Raw genomic sequence first — 20,503 nt, forward strand, 5'->3', positions numbered from 1 at the left:
ACGCAAAACTCAGATGTGGAGGAGTCATTTCTAAATCACAGAGGTCCAGATAATACTAATCCCGTGCGAATAGTGCTTTAGATAGACGAACCACTTCCACGCCACTAAAGAAAGTTAGTCTTTCTTCTCTTACCAACTATTTATTTCTCCTTACTTGTGGAAGCTCGTTCAGTCACATTTGTGTTGCGGTCAGGGAAACTCTCTTTGTAGCTAAAACGTGCCGCGTTGGATCTATCAGCCTACTACTGCTGAGCACTGGCTGCGTGTCCGTGGTGTACGTCATCACGCAAGAAGCCAATCGTGTTCTGCTCTTTCTGATGGCATGCGCCCTGAACGTCAGTCATATCGAAATATCGGAAATGTGTTTAAAAATCATATCACCGTTATTGAAAAAAATTATATCGCGATATATATTGATATTGAATTATTGTCCAGCCCTAATTAGCGCAGCTCTAGAATTAATGATTGGCTCTGCTTGTGTTTGTCCAGTCAGGAGGAGTTTGCTGTCGTCGGCGTACACAGACGCCTCAGTTTGGGAGCAGAGGCTGAAGGATCCACAGGACCTCGGTGAGACACTTATGAGGAGAACACCGTCTGTAAACACACTCGTCTGTGTCAAACGCAGTGGCGTAACTTTGTTTTAAAAAGTCGGTGGGACATAAATTGCGTATCATATGCACGCGAAAAAAGCTCATTTTGACGTGTGAGGGGCACTCATACGTCAAAATGAGCTTTGGCGTGCACATGGTACGCAGTTTTCCGCGTGCATATGATACGCACTATATGGCGTATTAAGGGGGAAGCATTGCTGATACAATGTTATATCAGATGTAAAATATGTACAATAACAATTGCAGAAAAATGTGTATTAAGATGTCCGGAAATCAATTAAATAGTTCATTTATTGATATAGATCTCGTTTAATAATTGCATCTAAACACAATATAGCGTTGTGCCAAGATTTTTCACGTGAATAAAGGCAAATAGATTTGCACACTTTGCTTATAATCCCTGGTCTAGTCTGTTAAACGTGTCAGAAGTTCTCGTTTCTAATCTGCCCTCGTAGACTATTTTCTCTCATCAGAACCGAATACCATCAGTGGTTGTACATCAAGAGTAGGGACAGTTTTTGTGCATTTTGTTTCTTGATCTGACCGGAACAAATAGAAAGTCTCTGCAACGGCGTTAAGCGTTAGATTAAAGCGCTCGTCTGTGTGAAGAGCCGCGAGAGAAATCTGCAGCACTGATAACAGCGGCAACGAGCTCCAGATCGCCTCTTATTTAACAAACGAATGAAATGATGCTCTTCTAGTTAACCAGAGATGTTTTGTTTGTATTAGTTAGGTTCATCCGTGAAGCAAGATTTTAAAAAAAGTGGCGGGGACATGTCCCACCCGTCCCACCCGTAAGTTACGCCTATGCTCAAACGTGATGGTGTGTGTGTGTTCTGCAGGACAGCTGGCGTCTCTGATGGACAGGACCTATGAGAGGAAGTTTCCCGTCAGCTCTCTGCTCATCGGCAGGGTGAGAGATATATTATGCATATAAAGTTGCTTATGGTTTCTCAATAATGTTGTTATTAGTTTTAAAGGGGTGTTTGCATGCGATTTGACTTGTTTAACTTTAGTTAGTGTGTAATGTCGCTGCTTGAGCATAAACAGTCTCTGCAAAGTTACAGCGCTGAAAGTTCACTGCAAACGGAGATATTGTCTTTTAAAGTTACGGCAGTTTATTGCCTACAAAAATGGCCGGTTTGGACTACAACGAGCTTCTTCCTGGGTTGGTGACATCATAAACCCTCGCTAGTCTCCGCAGATGTGACTTCTGCCCGTAATGGGAAGGGGCGTGGCCTTAACCTGTGCTTGGCACTTCAGCCAATAAAAATACAGGAAACTACATTTGGCCATCTGACCAATCTAAGACCATTGCGTTTTTCAGAGGGAGGGGCTTCAGAGAAGCAGGAAACAAACGAGCCGTTCAAAGCACAGACAGCGGTGTGGAATAAAGGGAGAATAGAAGAAAAATACAGCGTTTAAAAAAAAAGAAGTATTAAGACATGTTATACTACGGCCCATAAACACAACCAAGCCTAGAAAAAAGGAATTGAACCACCGCTTTAATAACAGAGACCATACAACACAAAAACAAAGGGTTACACTGTAACACGGACACCTTACAATACAGAGTAATGTTAATCAACTACATGTGTGCTAATGTTTGCAGGATGACTTTGCTTCTGGTTTATTCTATTTTAAAAATAATGCAATATAATAATTAAACGGCTCCTGCATTTTATTGACTGAATTGATGACTTATTTCACATAATGTGCTCGTCTTGTTTAGTTCATAGACAGTTTATCATCGAGAGAGGAGGTCGATCAGGCAGAATATTACCTGTACAAGTAAGTGTGAATATTCAAACCTTTATAATGTTTTACTGTTTGCTCTGTGTTTTAAACAGTTTTATACTTGCTGTTTTATTGTAATTTTGGTTTCTTATTAGGCTTTAATGAATTTTGTGATGATGATTAATTGTCATACAAATTATTGCAATTAACGATTTCATTCTGTTCTATTCATGTCTCTGAGTTTATGACAAGGCAGTGGAAATTATTATTTGACCTAGTGGAAGCGTTTGGTACTGCAACCAAACTGAATTACACTTAATGCTCATATTTTGAGATATCAACCCAGTGTTTCCTCTGCCATTATATTAGACCCAATGACACCATTGCCCCCCCCCCCCCAGTGCCAAACCCCCCAACGCCAATCGTCCCCAAACGGCAACTCTCGCGCCCCCAGTGCCAACCCTCACCCCCCAACGGCAACTCTCGCGCCCCCAGTGCCAACCCTCGCGCCCCCAGTGCCAACCCTCACCCCCCAACGGCAACTCTCGCGCCCCCAGTGCCAACCCTCGCGCCCCCAGTGCCAACCCTCACCCCCAACGGCAACCCTCGCGCCCCCAGTGCCAACCCTCGCGCCCCCAGTGCCAACCCTCACCCCCCAACGGCAACTCTCGCGCCCCCAGTGCCAACTCTCGCGCCCCCAGTGCCAACCCTCACCCCCCAACGGCAACTCTCGCGCCCCCAGTGCCAACCCTCACCCCCCAACGGCAACTCTCGCGCCCCCAGTGCCAACCCTCACCCCCCAACGGCAACTCTCGCGCCCCCCAGTGCCAACTCTCGCGCCCCCAGTGCCAACCCTCACCCCCCAACGGCAACCCTCGCGCCCCCAGTGCCAACCCTCGCGCCCCCAGTGCCAACCCTCGCGCCCCCAGTGCCAACCCTCACCCCCCAACGGCAACTCTCGCGCCCCCAGTGCCAACCCTCACCCCCCAACGGCAACTCTCGCGCCCCAGTGCCAACCCTCACCCCCCAACGCCAACTCTCGCGCCCCCAGTGCCAACCCTCACCCCCCAACGGCAACTCTCGCGCCCCCAGTGCCAACCCTCACCCCCTAACGGCAACTCTCGCGCCCCCAGTGCCAACTCTCGCGCCCCCAGTGCCAACCCTCACCCCCCAACGGCAACTCTCGCGCCCCCAGTGCCAACCCTCACCCCCCAACGGCAACTCTCGCGCCCCCAGTGCCAACCCTCACCCCCCAACGGCAACTCTCGCGCCCCCAGTGCCAACCCTCGCGCCCCCAGTGCCAACCCTCACCCCCCAACGGCAACTCTCGCGCCCCCAGTGCCAACCCTCACCCCCCAACGGCAACTCTCGCGCCCCAGTGCCAACCCTCACCCCCCAACGGCAACTCTCGCGCCCCAGTGCCAACCCTCACCCCCCAACGGCAACTCTCGCGCCCCCAGTGCCAACCCTCACCCCCCAACGGCAACTCTCGCGCCCCCAGTGCCAACTCTCGCGCCCCCAGTGCCAACCCTCACCCCCCAACGGCAACTCTCGCGCCCCCAGTGCCAACCCTCACCCCCCAACGGCAACCCTCGCGCCCCCAGTGCCAACCCTCACCCCCCAACGGCAACTCTCGCGCCCCCAGTGCCAACCCTCACCCCCCAACGGCAACTCTCGCGCCCCAGTGCCAACCCTCACCCCCCAACGGCAACTCTCGCGCCCCAGTGCCAACCCTCACCCCCCAACGGCAACTCTCGCGCCCCCAGTGCCAACCCTCACCCCCCAACGGCAACTCTCGCGCCCCCAGTGCCAACTCTCGCGCCCCCAGTGCCAACCCTCACCCCCCAACGGCAACTCTCGCGCCCCCAGTGCCAACCCTCACCCCCTAACGGCAACTCTCGCGCCCCCAGTGCCAACCCTCACCCCCCCATTGGCAACTCTCGCGCCCCCAGTGCCAACCCTCACCCCCCAACGGCAACTCTCGCGCCCCCAGTGCCAACCCTCACCCCCCAACGGCAACTCTTGCGCCCCCAGTGCCAACCCTCACCCCCCAACGGCAACTCTCGCGCCCCCAGTGCCAACCCTCACCCCCCAACGGCAACTCTCGCGCCCCCAGTGCCAACCCTCACCCCCCAACGGCAACCCTCACCCCCCAGTGCCAACCCTCACCCCCCAACGGCAACTCTCACGCCCCCAGTGCCAACCCTCACCCCCCCAACGGCAACTCTTGCGCCCCCAGTGCCAACCCTCGCCCCCCAATGGCACCCCCCCCAGTGCCAACCCTCGCGCCCCCAGTGCCAGCCCTCGCCCCCCCCAACGCCAACCCTCGCGCCCCCAGTGCCAACCCTCGCCCCCCCCAACGGCAACCCTCGCGCCCCCAGTGCCAACCCTCGCCCCCCCCAACAGCACCCCCCCCAAGGGCAACCCCCCCCCAACGCTAAACCTCGCCCCCCCAAACGCCAAACCTTGCTTCCCCCAACGCCAACCCTCGCCCCCCGAATGGCAACCTTCTCCTGCTCCACTTATTTGTTGTTAAATGTGTACTAATTACTATTTAATCTAATGTCAAGAAAGAAAAAAAATATTTTGTGGCATAAGCTGAAGTGAGAGCTGGGGCAGGAGGGGGCGGGCTCGTTCGGTTCCACATGAAAGTATCGTGGTTCGAACGGTGGGGAGTGTATCGTGTTTTTTCAGTTTGGTTTGAATATCAATACACCCCTAGATTAAAGCAGCACTAGGTAACTTTTCAACCTTCATAATATATTTTCAAGACTCTTGTGATGATACATCGACTTACAATAGGTTGAATGACACGTCTGCCATAGCCTGATGGGGTCTGTATCGTTTTTAATCGTACTTTTAAACTTCGGGTTTCGGGTAGTAACCCGAGAACAAAAAGAACTACAAAATTCGACTGCTTTACGGCATATACATCACTTCCACCAACACACACACTTCCTTACATTCAGACGTGCGAGCCCAACTTTGTTTGTCGGATAATATAGTCATGTCCGAAGCAGCACAGACACCTAAGAAAGAAAAGGTTTTGTTGGAGGAAAGCAATAAGAGGAAACGAGAGAGTGCTGTGATTAAAGGCAGGACGAGGATCAACATGTGACCAGCGTTTGCTCGTCGGCGTGAGCTGAAGGAGGCGTGCCCGACCGATGCTGTCCTGCTCGTTACGGTGATTACCGACCACTCAAACATTGAACTGAAGGATCATATAGATTCTGTAAAACGCTAACCAATAGACTACTATAATGACGCTGGCTTGTAAACGTGAGCATCGTGATTATTTGGCGTTTGAAAAAAATAAAACCCATGAAGTTATATTCATATGACATGCTGAAGCATAAGCCACTGACTGTACCTGGGATGAAGACATTTCACACACACTGCAAGCAGAACAACTGGCAACTGTAGGGGATGCCGAGGGCAAAAGTTACCTAGTTCTGCTTTAAACCCACAAACCTTCATTATTTATGTAGCGAGACCTGAAGCAACAGTGTTTTAGTAGATTCTCTGGTAAAATGTGAATTGCACAATAATCGCAATCGGGCCATGAATCGATCACTGTGATATGACTGTGTCTGAGTTTCCCGTGTGTGTGATCAGCTGAAGTGTGTGTGTGTGTGATCAGCTGAAGTGTGTGTGTGTGTGTGTGTGATCAGCTGAAGTGTGTGTGAACCAGCTAAAGTGTGTTCTCCTCAGGTTCCGTCACAGTCCGAACTGCTGGTACTTGCGAGACTGGAGCATTCACAGCTGGTTCCGTCAGTGCCTAAAACACGGAGCGCGGGATAAAGCGCTTTACACGCTGAAGAACAAGGTGTGGAGACGCCCGGACACACACACACACACACACGTTTGTTTTTGTGAAATGTGGGGACATTCCATAGGCGTAATGGTTTTTATACTGTACAAACTGTATTTTCTATCTCCTTACACTGCCCCTAAACCTACATGACACACACACACACACACACACTGCCCCTAAACCTACATGACACACACACACACTCACACACTGCCCTTACCCATCACAGGAAACATTCTGCATTTTTACTTTCTCATAAACTCCTCCTGTGTGATTTATAAGCCTTTTGTAAAGTGGGGCCATGGGTAATGTCCTCATATTTCACCCTCTCCTGTAATACCTGTGTCATACCCATGGCATTATACACATTTGGGTCCTGATATTTCACATAAACAAGCACACACACACTTCACCAAAGACTGAGGTGTATTTTAATCTGATCATGTGATATGTTGCAGGTTCAATTCGGCATGTTTGCAGACGACTTCACCTTTAACCTTCTGATGGACTCCTTTATAAAGGACAACGACTTCACAGGTTTGTAATGCACACGAGCCACATGTAAGCTGATTTGTTCGGCATGTGTCTCATGTCCGTGTTGATCCAGGAGCCTGTTCGGTGGTGCAGGAAGTGATGCTTCAGGAGTCGTTTGAGCGAACGTCCACACAGATTCTGGCTCTCAATGCTCTTAGCAAACACCTGGAAACCAAACCTCAACTCAGCGTAAGCACAACAGCCATTTTCTGCACATTTAAAGGGTTAGTTCCCCCAAAAATGAAATGTCTGTCATTAACTCGTCTCCCTAATGTCGCTCCACACCCGTAAGACCTCCGTTCATCTTCACACACAGTTTAAGATATTTTAGATTTAGTCCGAGAGCGTATGCAAGTGTATGCACACTATACTGTCCATGTCCAGAAAGGGAATAAAAACATCATCACAGTAGTCCATATGAGACATCAGTGGGTTAATTAGAGTCTCTTGAAGCATCCAAAATACATTTGGGTCCAAAAATAACAAAAACTACGACTTTATTCAGCATTGGCTTCTCTTCCGCGATTGTGTTCAATCCTCAAATAAAGATTCAAACGGTTATGAATCAGCGAATTGATTCATGATTCGGGTCGCCAATGTCACGTGATTTCAGCAGTTTGATTAGACATGGACAGTATAGTGTGCATACACTTGGATACGCTCTCGGACTAAATATAAAATATCTTAAACTGTGTGTGAAGATGAACGGAGGTCTTACGGGTGTGGAGCGACATTAGGGAGAGGAGTTAATGACAGACATTTCATTTTTGGCTGAACTAACCCTATAATGGAGGAGAGAAATTACTGAAGATATTAAGACTGAGTTTGTGCTTAAAGTGGTGGTGTCATGCGATTTGACTTGTTTAACTTTAGTTAGTGTGTAATGTCGCTGCTTGAGCATAAACAGTCTCTGCAAAGTTACAGCGCTGAAAGTTCACTGCAAACGGAGATATTGTCTTTTAAAGTTACGGCAGTTTATTGCCTACAAAAATGGCCGGTTTGGACTACAACGAGCTTCTTCCTGGGTTGGTGACATCATAAACCCTCGCTAGTCTCCGCAGATGTGACTTCTGCCCGTAATGGGAAGGGGGCGTGGCCTTAACCTGTGCTTGGCACTTCAGCCAATAAAAATACAGGAAACTACATTTGGCCATCTGACCAATCTAAGACCATTGCGTTTTTCAGAGGGAGGAGCTTCATAGAAGCAGGAAGCAAACGAGCCGCTCAAAGCACAGACAGCGGTGTGGAATAAAGGGAGGATAGAAGAAAAATACAGCGTTTAAAAAAAAAGAAGTATTAAGACATGTTATACTACGCACCATAAACACAACCAAGCCTAGAAAAAAAACACGGAATCACCGCTTTAAAGGTGCAGTGTGTAAGTTTTAGCGTTGAGGATGCAAATTGCAACTTGTCATCCCTCCCTTCTGAAGCACATGGAGAAGCTACGGTGGCTGACACAGGACAAAGATGTGGTCGTCTGAGACAGCAGAGAGTGACTAGCGCTCTGTAGAGAAGTTTGTCCCTTTAGGGCTACTGTAGAAACATGGCGGCACAAAATGGCGGCTTCCCTGTAAGGGACCCTCGGTGTATAAAGATAGAAACGGCTCATTCTAAGATAATAAAAACATAACAGCTCATTATGTAAAGCTAGGAACACACCAAGCCGACGCTCGACATCCGACGGCCAATAGCGCGTCCGTTCTGCGCCTGCGTTAGAGGAAATACCTTTCCGTCCCAGCTGGTGGCAGTAGTCTGTTTTCGTTATTCGAAGCGGGAAACCGGAAGAGCTATAAAGATATCAGCTGTCGTTTTCGTTTCCCCACACAGACGGATTCGTGCATTTCAGAACGTTGCAAATGGCATTGCCGTTGTCAGCCCTTGGTCGTTTACTTGTGGAAGAGGAAAGGTAGAAGCGGACGCGAAAAATACGAGGAACGCTCACTAAATGGGTGAAACCATGGATACCCGAAGTCGAAATGTGAAACCATAGATTATTACACTTGTTCACCTATCAATGAACCATAACAATAACAGGGCATAGCTCAAACAACACCCTGCAAATTGGCTCATTCAGATGCATTGTGGAAGTTAATGTGACACAATCTGAACAATGGCCACTTACCCAAAGGATTGTTAAAATAAATATATGTGTATGACGCATTCTGATTTACAGCAAATTATGTTTGTGACAATGCTTGGTGCTAGTTCAATGAATTATGACAGAATTTGTATATATTTTTTTCATTGGAAACATGCCTATGGTGACATTTCTTCAAAATGATATCATGCTGCTTCTTGCACATCACATAACAGCAGTTTGGAAATGAAATCTCCAGCGGGACAGAAATGTTAATGAAAATAATGTAACACTAAACCATACACTGAACTTAACTGACAGTAACCATGCTAACTATTAGTTTACAGATATTGCACTTTGATAACATTGTATTGTGGAAGTAACACATTATGAAAATATGTCTCTATTAATTGAAAATCTATTTATTCTTAAATTAAAACATCAATACAGATGTGTTTATTTACTCTGCTAGTTAGATGTCAAATAGCAAAATAAGGGTTAGAATTCTGCATCATCTTGTGTCTTGTGATCCTTTTTTACATAAAGAACTGTGAATGCAAGTACCCAAAGTCAAAGTTTTTTATTTTCCAATGTTCAGTACAATGGGCACAAATAGCTATATAGAGAATAGCTATAAAAGTAGCTATATGTGTAGATTCAGCCAAGGGTGTACTGGGCCGTAGCTCCGCCGTAATGAAGCTGGGCTCCTCACGGGGGCCAATCCAGGTGTCACTTGGTACCATCTGAGGGTAAACAGGATTCACTTTCAGACAAAGGTTCCTTAAAGACACAATCAAAATGTGAACAATGTGATACAATAGATTCTTACACTTGTTCACCAATAACCCATAACAATAACAGGGCATAGCTAAAACAATACCCTGCAAATTGGCTAAATGGATCTATTCAGATGCACATTGTGGAAGTTGATTTGTTGAATTACTTGTAAATAGACTCATCTGAACATTCATTGGCCACTTTACCAAAAGCAAAATGTTCATTTGTTCAAATGGAAAGAAAAAATAAATAAAATAAATTATACAAACACACACACATACACACATATATATATATATATATATATATATATGGGGCGGCAGTGGCTCAGTGGTTCATGTAGGTTGTCTACAAACCAGAAGGTTGGTGGTTCGATCCCCGGTTCCACCTGACCAAGTGTCGAAGTGTCTATGAGCAAGACACCTAACCCCAGCTGCTCCCGACGAGCTGGATGTCGCCTTACATGGCTGACATCGCCGTCGGTGTATGAATGGGTGAATGTGAGGCAAAAATGTAAAGCGCTTTGGATAAAAGCGCTATATAAATGCAGTCCATTTACCATTTACCATCCATATATGTGTGTGTGTGTGTGTGTGTGTGTGTGTGTGTGTGTGTGTGTGTGTGTGTGTGTGTACCCTGATAGTTCGATTTGAGGTGCACTCCTTCCTTTTTGTGTGAGGTTCTAGAAACTGCAGGTGGGTCTTCTGAGCTCCAGAACTTCCTGAGGGTCCATGTTTCTTGTAACACATGTACTGGGTTCGCAATGAATCCCACCGCTTCTTGAGCTCTTTCTCTGAGGGACAAAAAAAAAAAAAAAACATTACGCTGAGTTATGTCAATTTCATGGCTATTGTAATGTTCATTTTTGTTCTACTTTTAACTGGATGTATTCTGGATGACAGCATTTTTTTTTACAGCCGCTAGAACACATTTCTCAATACATTTAGGTCACTTTTGCAAAACTCTCCACACAGTTAGTACAACCGAAATATATGAGGGCTAAACTGTGGATTTATCATTGCTTTTGGACATAAAGACATGCATTAAGTGTTTTGATATCTTTAGTGCATTTTGAATGTGAAATTAACTGCTGTGCAAAGATGAAAGTTGCACACAACAATCTAACATGCAGTTTTTTTTTTAAATATGGACTACTGAAGAAGAAAAAACTATTGCAAAAAAGGAAATCTTACCTGACATGACAACTTTATTTGCGATCTCACGCCACAGTTCTGCTTTCGCCACACAGTTGACATAACGTTAACATTTTCCCGTAGTGTGATACTAAGCTGGCCTTTGCTGGATCATGCTGATCAGTTTGTCTTCACTTGCCTCGGTCTACACAGCCATGTATATTAACATGTGTTAACATGTATCGGAATGAGGAATATAATCAAATGAGACGACACCTTTCTTTTACTGTCTATGGAGGAGACAGGCGTTCTGTGTTCCCTCTTGACTCTGTCGTTTACTTGCTTCGTCACTTCCGTTTTATTTTCTCGTGCACTGGTTCGCTAGCTGAACAGCAAATCAGAACGATCATATGTCCCGACTGACCGACATGCGGCGACGCCGATTTAACATGTTGAATCGGCTGAAAAACAGCCGACGAGGACCAACGCCAGCCGACGGCGTGGAACTGTGTGGAACACACCGAGGAAACTTAGTTGGCCGACGCACAAAAACTGCCCGACGGCCGATCGTCGGCTTGGTGTGTTCCGGCCTTAAGGTCTACTGAAAACAAAGTTACGTTTATGATATTGCATTTCTGTCAATAGATCCTCATAAACACTACACACTGCACCTTTAAAACAAGAGCATATGAGTGTTATTTTAGTATCATTGAGATACTATTATAGTTTTTATTAATATTTCAAATTAGTTTTCATGTTTTATATTTTCCATTTTCATTGAAATTTCAGTTACATTTTAAGCAATTTGATGTTTCCTCCACAAATTGAAAAATAAAAAGGTAATTGTGTCTTTTTATCTCATGATATAAACTTGCAATTGTGAGAAAAAAAGTCAGAATTGTGAGATGTTAACTTGCAAATACCTTTTTTATTTTCTTAATCTGTGGCGTAAATTCCATAATTTTTTTGATTTACCCTCATAAGTCGTATTTATTAATTTAGATTTCAGTTTTAGTGTTATTTTCTTTAGTATATCAAATGAAAATGGAAAATACAGCTAGTTTTTAAAAAATATATATATATTTTATTTCAGTTACAAAAATAGTTTGTCATCATAATAAAAACCCTGGAATAAAATATCTGCCCAATCAGAAAAATAAACAATTCAAAGAGAAAACAAGATGATTTTCTGACTCCGTTGGCAGATGTTTGCTCTTGTTTTAAGCACAAACTCATTTTGATTCATTTTTCAGTCTTGATATCTTCAGGGATTTCTCTTCTCCAGTAAATGTGTCTTGATTTATGAATGTTTGAATAGTTGTGCTGGAAAACGTGAGGAAGAGCACATGTTTTACAGTAGATGTTGAATTGTGTGTGTGTGTGTGTGTGTTCGATGTGTGTGTTCAGTGGCAGGAGGAGAGGATCATGGGAGCATCTCTAATGTTGGCCGGACTGAAGCAGGAGAACTCCGTCGGCTTTAGTGCTCGGCTTCTGGGATTGGCTTTCATCGGTGTGTATCTCCACACTAAACATCCTTAAAGGATTAGTTCACTTTTTAATAAACTTTTGCTGATAGTTTCCTCACCCCATCTCATCCAAGATGTCCATGACGTTCTTTCTTCAGTGGGAAAGAAATGAAGGTTTTTGATGAAAACATTCCAGGATTTTTCTCCATATAATGGACTTCAATGGGCCTCAAACGGCTCAAGGGCCAAATGACAGTTTCAGTGCAGCTTCAGAGGGCTTTAAACAACACCAGACGATGAATAAGGCTCTTATCTAGCCAAACCATCGCTCATTTAAACAAAAAATAAGAGTTTAAGTCGATAAGCACAAATGCTGGCCTTGCTCTGTTCTGTGGTGCGCGTTCGTGACGTCAATACTCAATTACGCTGAGACGGTCGCGCTTGACGTTGGCGGAAGTACCGAGTCAGTTTTGTTATAAATGTCATATTTATGAGATAGAAAGTTGAAATGATGATGTGAATGGATTTATGACAAAAAGTTGAAATTATGACAGTCATATTTGAGATGGAAAGTCCAAATGATGACATTGGTATTATGACGAAATTATGACAAGAAGTTGAAATGATGACAGTCATAGTTATGACTCTGTCTGAAACTGACATTCGGCCCTTGAGCCGTTTGAGGCCCATTGAAGTCCATTATATGGAGAAAAATCCTGGAATGTTTTCATGAAAAACCTTCATTTCTTTTCCACTGAAGAAAGAAATACATAAACATCTTGGATGAGGAAACTATCAGCAAAAGTTTATTTAAAAGTGAATTAATCCTTTAAATCAAGACACGTTTACTGGAGAAGCAAATTGACAGTTGATGATAATTAAAGGGTTAGTTCAGCCGGAAATGTAAATTGTGTGATTAATTCCTCCTGTGGTTGGCCAGCCGTCAGACCTCCGCTCATCTTCACACACAGATGAAGATATTAGTGTTGAAATCCGATGGCTCAGAAAGGCCTTCATTGACACCAATGTCATTTCCTCTCTCAAGACCCATAAAGGCACTAAAGACGTCGTTACAAAGCCCATCTCACTACAGCGGCTCGACAATCATTGATGAAGAGGCCAGAATAGAGTTACTGCGCAAAAAACACTAAATAACGACTTATATAGTGATGGCCGATTTCAGAACAAAGCTTCGAACCGTTATGAGTCAGTGAATCGATTCATGATTCAGATCACCAACGTCACGTGATTTCAGCAGTTTGACACGCGATCTGAATCATGAATCGATTCACTGAATCATAACCGTTCGAATCTTTGTTGTCACGTGGCCTGCTTCCGAAAACCTAGGCAGCTGACTCGTTGCCGTTTGTGCATGAAGGCACCTCACGAAACTAATTTCGGACAGACTTCTAAGGCAGTGTAACAGTTTAATGATCTACAGCTAAATCGAGAGCGCTTTGGGGAGAACTAAACACATATTTAATTACTACAGTAGTGATTTCTCGCTAGAAATGATATCAAAAGTTTAATATGTTGGTAAAAACTTACATTTACACACAAACTGACCTGCAAACGCAACTTTCAGACAGCATCATTTGACACACGATCCGAATCATGAATCGATTCACTGAATCATAACGGTTTGAAGCTTTGTTCTGAAATCGGCCATCACTATATAAGTCGTTATTTAGTGTTTTTTGCGCACTAACTCTATTCTGGCCTCTTCATCAATGATTGTAGAGCCGCTGTAGTGAGATGGGCTTTGTAACGACGTCTTTAGTGCCTTTATGGGTCTTGAGAGAGGAAATGACATTGGTGTCAATGAAGGCCTTTCTGAGCCATCGGATTTCAACACTAATATCTTCATCTGTGTGTGAAGATGAGCGGAGGTCTGACGGCTGGCCAACCACAGGAGGAATTAATCACACAATTTACATTTCTGGGTGAACTATGCCTTTAACCCTTAAATGCAAACCTCGGGTCGTTAGCGACCCGAGACGTCATCCACTAACCTCCTCCTCATTCATTTTTTAAAGTTAGACATCAACCTTCTTAGTATTCCTCAATTAATCCATTTTAAACAATATAACAAGAATAAAAATAATAGAATTATAATTAAATGGCTGTTTTTTCACTAGTTTTTTGTCAAAATTGTATAGGGTCGCTAACGACCTGAGGTGTGTACCATTTTTTTTTTTTTTTTTTTTCGCACAATGATAAATGAGTCTATGATCTCAAAATAAGGCGCAATTCACCTTTTTTCCACAAGGTGGCAATAAGCGCGTTTCCATTACCCTTCAAATTGCGCAAATTGAAATTGCGAAGTGAAAACACGCCTAATGGAAACGCGGCAATTTCGCAAAAACTCCCATATATCGCAAAAAAGTTTTTACGCTCTCATGAGGCGGTTTTTCAGGCGATTCAAAAAAGGACATTTTCGCAAAACTGCAATGGAAACGTTTTTTTCGCGTTTACATGTCACCTGTTGCGGTGACGCATTGCTGCAACATAGGGCCTATATATTCTATTTTCCACTCAATTGTGTCGTAATAACAAGATAATGTAGTTAAAAGGACATATATTTTCTCCTAATAAGGACTACAGGCTATATATACTGTAATTAAGACGTATATTCAAGAAATTTATTAAAACAGAAAGAGCTAGTCTGTATTTTCAGCCTTACTCAAAGGCCGAGGAAACAGGCCAGTTACGCACAATCAATCCATTCCAGACTATCTTAGTTTGCTTCTTATCTAATAAACAGGCAATTAATTGATGAAACATCGATCAAAATAAAAATACAATTTATACAAAACTAAATATATTTTTTAAGAAAGACTTTCTAGAAAATAAAACTCGAAGTGATCAAAATCATGTGACTCCCCAGGTCTCAAACATATTGCGATTCTTACTCATGCTGCTCACTTTTCATAACCAACATATAAATTAAAATAATAATATTACAGACTAATGTTTAGGCCTAAACGCAGCCTGTTTAGTTTCGTAGTTAGGCTGTTTTCTTTAACCCCCGGCCGATAAAAGCGCTGACGGTCTAATTTTTTCCTTCTTCCTTTAAGAGAGATGAAACAATTTACAATACTCTTGTCATTTTTAGCTCTACAGATGAGTTCAAGACATAATTATAAACTATAAACTGTCTATTTTTATTTGTGGACTCAGGGAACTAATTATTTTGCATGCACTCACTCCAAACGCGGTCTCCATTTCAAAAAAATTATTTCGTTTATTAAATGCCAATTTTTTCTTTTCCAAAGCATTTCTAAATTCAGTTCAAATGCCAATCAAACGAAATATCTAGCCAAAATAACGAAAGTGGTAAAAATAAAAATAAAACATTTGAGTTAACATGCAAATTCAAACATTTCGCTCTACTCTATATGCGTCAACCTGCCGCGCGTAAAAGGCGATCATTCTTTACAGATGATGGTTCGGTTTGGAGAGAAGACGAGACGGAGTTCTTTATTAAACTCATAAAAGACAATATAGGATTACAGGAATACTGGATTCTAAACACAGAAATGCTACATTATCATGAAGACCTTGAAGAAGATCTGACACACACACACACACACACCTCAAATCCGTGCCGCTTAAGTAACCTAAGGGGCTTTCCTTGCCATTAATGCTTGGATAACACATATGTCTCCTTCCAATAATAATAATGGCTAGTGTGATGGATGGGATATACAAACCTACCAAGTGCCATCGTTTTGGAATGACATATCGCGAGAGGAAAGTAATATGTTTTAGTCGCATAACTGCAGCTATGGAAACGCTGTCATTTCGCAACAGTTTTTTATCGACATTTAAGAAATATCGCAAAAGTTTTTCGCAAATCTGTAATGGAAACGCAGCTAATGTCTGATATGCAGTGATGAATTGATGTTTCACTCATAGTTACCTCAGACAGAAAACAAAACCATAATAATTATAATCTGCAAAACTTGAAATGGCTCAGTGATTTACAGCAGAGAGCAAGAACTAAACACAATCAGATATTAGTGTCACTGTCTCTTGATGATGGATGTGGTCAAGAAGCTGTCAGTGATCAAAATATTGATTTTGAAGACGTAGAAAATGAGTTTGGAGAATATGCTGGAGATGGCGAATATGAGGCAGATGCTGAATATACTGGTAAACGAGCTCTGACGAGGTCATATGATGATGGTATTAAACATCTGCTCAAACTGAACCCTTCCAAGCTCCAAAAGGTAACGAAATAGGTTTATTTTATTCTTCTTTAAGTGTTACTCTAACATCAGGAGTTTTATATATTATCACGACAGGTAGAGGTCTATCCATGTTAAATATAGATCCGGGTCGCCAATGACCCGAATATGTAAGAATGTTTGGTGAAACAGTCACGCATTTAAGGGTTAAAGCTCACTTCAATACGAATCAACACAATCTACAAATGTGTCTTGATTTATGAATGTTTAGATGTTTGTGCTGGAAAACAAGGGAAATTACTCATTTTCATAGAGCAAGGTTTGAATGTTCAGTGTCAAGGTTAAAAGACTCCAGGAGATTATTAATCGTCGAGATAGATTTATTGTCATAAGCGCATGTGTGTGCAGGTAAAGTGGAGCTGTCCAGAGGAATCCACGCCGTCTTTCATGAGATGCCCCTGATCTGGACCTCGGGTTATCTTGGGCGAGCCGTCGCCGTAATGGACGCCGTGTGTTCGAACTTCAGAGACGTCAAGTTATCAGAGGAAGTTGTGAGTATCTTAGATAACTGTAATGTTACGCATTTAGCTCCTCAGAGGGGAAAGTTTAAAGAGAATCCACATCAGTCGTGCTTTTGAAGTAGATCATGAACACTCTTGAGGAGTCGATTAGGATGCTTTCAAAGAAGAGACGCTTTATATAATCCCTTTGACGTCGAAGAATGAGGCAGAGAGTTTCTGACGGGTGCTCTTGTTTTATTTTTACTCAGATGCAATAAAACACATTACTGAAGTGTTCATGGTCTCACTTCTTTGTTGAACAGTTCTCTCTATGCACCGTAAAACTACAAAAAAAAAAACATAACAAAGAAACAAAACATAAATTTCAAGGAAAGCACACTCAACCAAACGTCACAATATAGACAAACATTCACTACATTAACTACACATTTAACATCGTCCAAATTAATCCACAAATATTCCCAAAGAAATACACAAAACTGAAGTAAACACACCTCGCTCTGCTTGTCAAAGGGATACTAAAGTTTGAACCATTTTCCCAAGTTGATGTTAGCTTGAGAACAATCGTGACCTGCCATTACTCTGTTTCCTGTTTACTTATATACGTTTATTGCCCCCTAGTGGTAGAGGGAAGCAAATTAAAGGGGGAGGTCATTACATCCCACATTCTGCTTTTTTCTGAACTCCCTGAAACGCCGTCTTGAGTTTTCTTACGGGGATCAACATGTCACAACATTCCTTATTATAATAATTCATACGCAGAATAAAGGGGCGTGGCCTGGTTGAGTTAGTCATGTGTTGAAAGCAAGCGGCTCCTCCCCCAGTTTCATTTGAAGCCAATACGGAAGTGACTTAAACTGCAGTTCATCGACTGGCCACTAGAGCGGCTCCAGAAGGAGCAGAATCTCATTGAGCCTCATGTTAAAGCTCCACTGTGTGATATTTCCCCCATCTAGCGGTGTAAAGCTTTATAACCATCCAGTGAATATTAGTTTCTGTTCCTCTCAATTCCGATTTCGTTTTAGCTCCTACGGTGGCTGATTTAGTCCAAGATTAACATGGCTTCCAGTTCGACCTCGTCCATGAGTGCTCCTTCAAGTGATGATGTTACTTTAGAAAACTATTATAATTTGTAGTTTTTTAATTTGTCAGTTAACATGTAGGTTATGAAATCTATGTGAAATGAATAATAGTTTTACGCTTTCGTTATTTTTGTTACCATTTCATTGCTAACATCAGCTATCAGGTTCCCAGACGAATGCAAGCTAATCTTAGTAAAGTAACTTTTATCAGTGCTATCGTTATTCTGTATATTGTTCGACATCACTAGCGTAAGGCAAAGTCTACATTGTAGGCTATATCATTTTCTCTGTGAGTAGAGATCAGTGTGACGGAGGCGCGAGGGAGATCTAGCGGTAAACGTGAAAGGCGAAGCTTGAATTTACGGGTATGTCCCTCTTTGGCTACTGTACTTTCAAGATGGAGGGGCAACATGGCGACCGGCATTCGAACCCCTCACCCGTATGTGTTTTCAATGGCATATTATAAACTTACGAGAATACTTTATTACTTGAAAGAAGTAAATATACATTAATGAGCACATTTTTGAAAGAACTAAGTGTTTTTAGCTAAGAATAAACTAAAAAAGTTACACAGTGTAGCTTTAAAATTCCCAACTTTACAGCAGAATAAAACATGTTTACAGTCTGGTACAAATTGTGGTTTTGGTCTATACGGCTAATTTCGCCCTTTATGACGACTGTGAGGGGGTGAATTATTTTATAACTCATTCGTTTACGTCATATAAAGCCTTAAAGTGCTGCATAATTAGGGGCGTGGTCACTTTGAGTGACAGGTGGATAGCCGTTTGTCTGCGGTCTGTTAGTCATTGCATCATCTAAGCTCCGCCCACGTCCCGCCTTTTTGCCCATTTTCTGTTATCCGGGTGATGACGCGCTGCTAAGATGGCGACAGCCATCTCGTCTCCATTTTACGCTTCAGAACGGCTCTTCAGAATCCTATGGGTGACTACACGGAAACTACGTCCATATTTTTTTACGGTCTATGGTTAAAGCAGCCAGTTATGTTTAGGGGCGGGAAATTTCTCAAACACCAATCACAGCACACAGCTCCAGCCACCCAATCAGAGCACAGTTTGTTTTTTAGAAGGTGGGGCTTCATAGAGACAGGAATTAAACAGAGTTACTGACAGACTGGGAAGAGAGGAGCCGCAACAATGGAGAATATGAGGAATAATCAACGCTCTAGTGGAGCTCAAACACGTTATTGAGTGCTGAAGCCTCTCTCTGCTTTCAGCTGGATCATGTGGAGAAGATCCTGCAGGATCTGTCAGGGATTTCTGATGGACAGATCTCAGCGAGCGACTCCGACACGCTATTGGATGAGGAGGATCAGCTGGAGAGACTCAAACTACCGGAGTACATCGACCGCTTCAAGGTTAGCTTCCTGAAACATCCTTAACATTTATACTGCACATTTACATCTAAAGGTTCTCACAGAGTGTGTTAGTGCTTGTTGCATTTCAGAGGGTTCATTTGAATAGCTTGAATGAATGATTCAATGACTCACTCATGAAGAGAGTCAAATGCTTTGTTCCAGAATGAATCAGCTGGTCGAATGAATCAGCTAATTGAATGATTCAATGACTCACTCATTAAGAGTTTCAAATGCTTAATTTCTGGATAAATCAGCTGTTTAAAATAATCAGTCGAGTGAATGCTTCAATGTCTTACGCATTAAGAGAGTCAAAGCTTCAATTCAGAATGAATCAGCTGGCTGAATGAATCGTCTTAGTTAATGATTAAATGACTCCCTCATTAAGAGAGTCAAATGCTTCGTTTCAGAATGAATCAGCTGGTTGAATGAATTGGCTGAGTGAATGATTAAATTACTCACTTATTAAGAGAGTCAAATGCTTCGTTCCAGAATGGATCAGCTGGTTGAATGAATCGGTTGAGTGAATGATTCAATCACTCATTAAGACAGTCAAATGCTTCGTTCCTGGATGAATCAGCTGTTTCAATCAATTGTTTGAACGAATGATTCAATGACTCACTCATTATGACTGTTAAATGCTTTGTTCCTGAATGAATCAGCTGTTTCAATCAATCGGTTGAGCCAATGATTCAATGACTCGCTCATTATGACGGTTAAATGCTTTGTTCCTGAATGAATCAGCTGTTTCAATCAATCGGTTGAGCCAATGATTCAATGACTCACTCATTATGGCAGTCAGATGCTTTGTTCCTGAATGAATTAGCTGTTTAAATTAATCGGTTGAGTTGAATAATTCAATGACTCGCTCTTTATGACAGTTAAATGCTTTGTTTCTGAATAAATCAGCCATTTAAATGAATCGGTTGAGTGAATAATTAAATGACTCGCTCATTATGGCAGTCAAATGCTTTGTTTCTGAATAAATCAACCATTTAAATGAATCGGTTGAGTGAATAATTCAATGACTCGCTCATTATGACAGTCAAATGCTTTGTTTCTGAATAAATCAGCCATTTAAATGAATCGGTTGAGTGAATAATTCAATGACTCGCTCATTATGACAGTCAAATGCTTTGTTCCTGAATAAATCAGCCGTTTAAATGAATCGGTTGAGTGAATAATT

At 42.9% G+C, this 20,503-nt stretch overlaps 1 protein-coding gene and 1 long non-coding RNA gene across 2 annotated transcripts in view; one reads left to right on the plus strand and one right to left on the minus strand.

Annotated features, from left to right (window-relative positions):
• mrps27 (mitochondrial ribosomal protein S27) overlaps positions 1 to 20,503 on the plus strand; it is a 29,431-nt gene that overhangs the window by 4,120 nt on the left and 4,808 nt on the right. The window contains exons 2-10 of the mRNA XM_067414576.1: positions 490 to 567; positions 1,454 to 1,524; positions 2,344 to 2,402; positions 6,060 to 6,174; positions 6,621 to 6,699; positions 6,770 to 6,885; positions 12,094 to 12,196; positions 16,751 to 16,893; positions 19,180 to 19,320. Coding sequence (XP_067270677.1) covers positions 490 to 567; positions 1,454 to 1,524; positions 2,344 to 2,402; positions 6,060 to 6,174; positions 6,621 to 6,699; positions 6,770 to 6,885; positions 12,094 to 12,196; positions 16,751 to 16,893; positions 19,180 to 19,320 — 905 coding nt within the window. The remainder of the gene's footprint in view (positions 1 to 489; positions 568 to 1,453; positions 1,525 to 2,343; positions 2,403 to 6,059; positions 6,175 to 6,620; positions 6,700 to 6,769; positions 6,886 to 12,093; positions 12,197 to 16,750; positions 16,894 to 19,179; positions 19,321 to 20,503) is intronic.
• Positions 9,476 to 11,277, minus strand: LOC137039249 (uncharacterized). The gene is made up of 3 exons (XR_010897607.1): positions 10,747 to 11,277; positions 10,189 to 10,346; positions 9,476 to 9,519 (listed from the first exon to the last, which is right to left on the minus strand). It is a non-coding gene; the product is annotated as an uncharacterized lncRNA (long non-coding RNA).

This window comes from Pseudorasbora parva, chromosome 13, assembly GCF_024679245.1.
Source record: "Pseudorasbora parva isolate DD20220531a chromosome 13, ASM2467924v1, whole genome shotgun sequence".
NCBI classification, from domain to species: domain Eukaryota; kingdom Metazoa; phylum Chordata; class Actinopteri; order Cypriniformes; family Gobionidae; genus Pseudorasbora; species Pseudorasbora parva.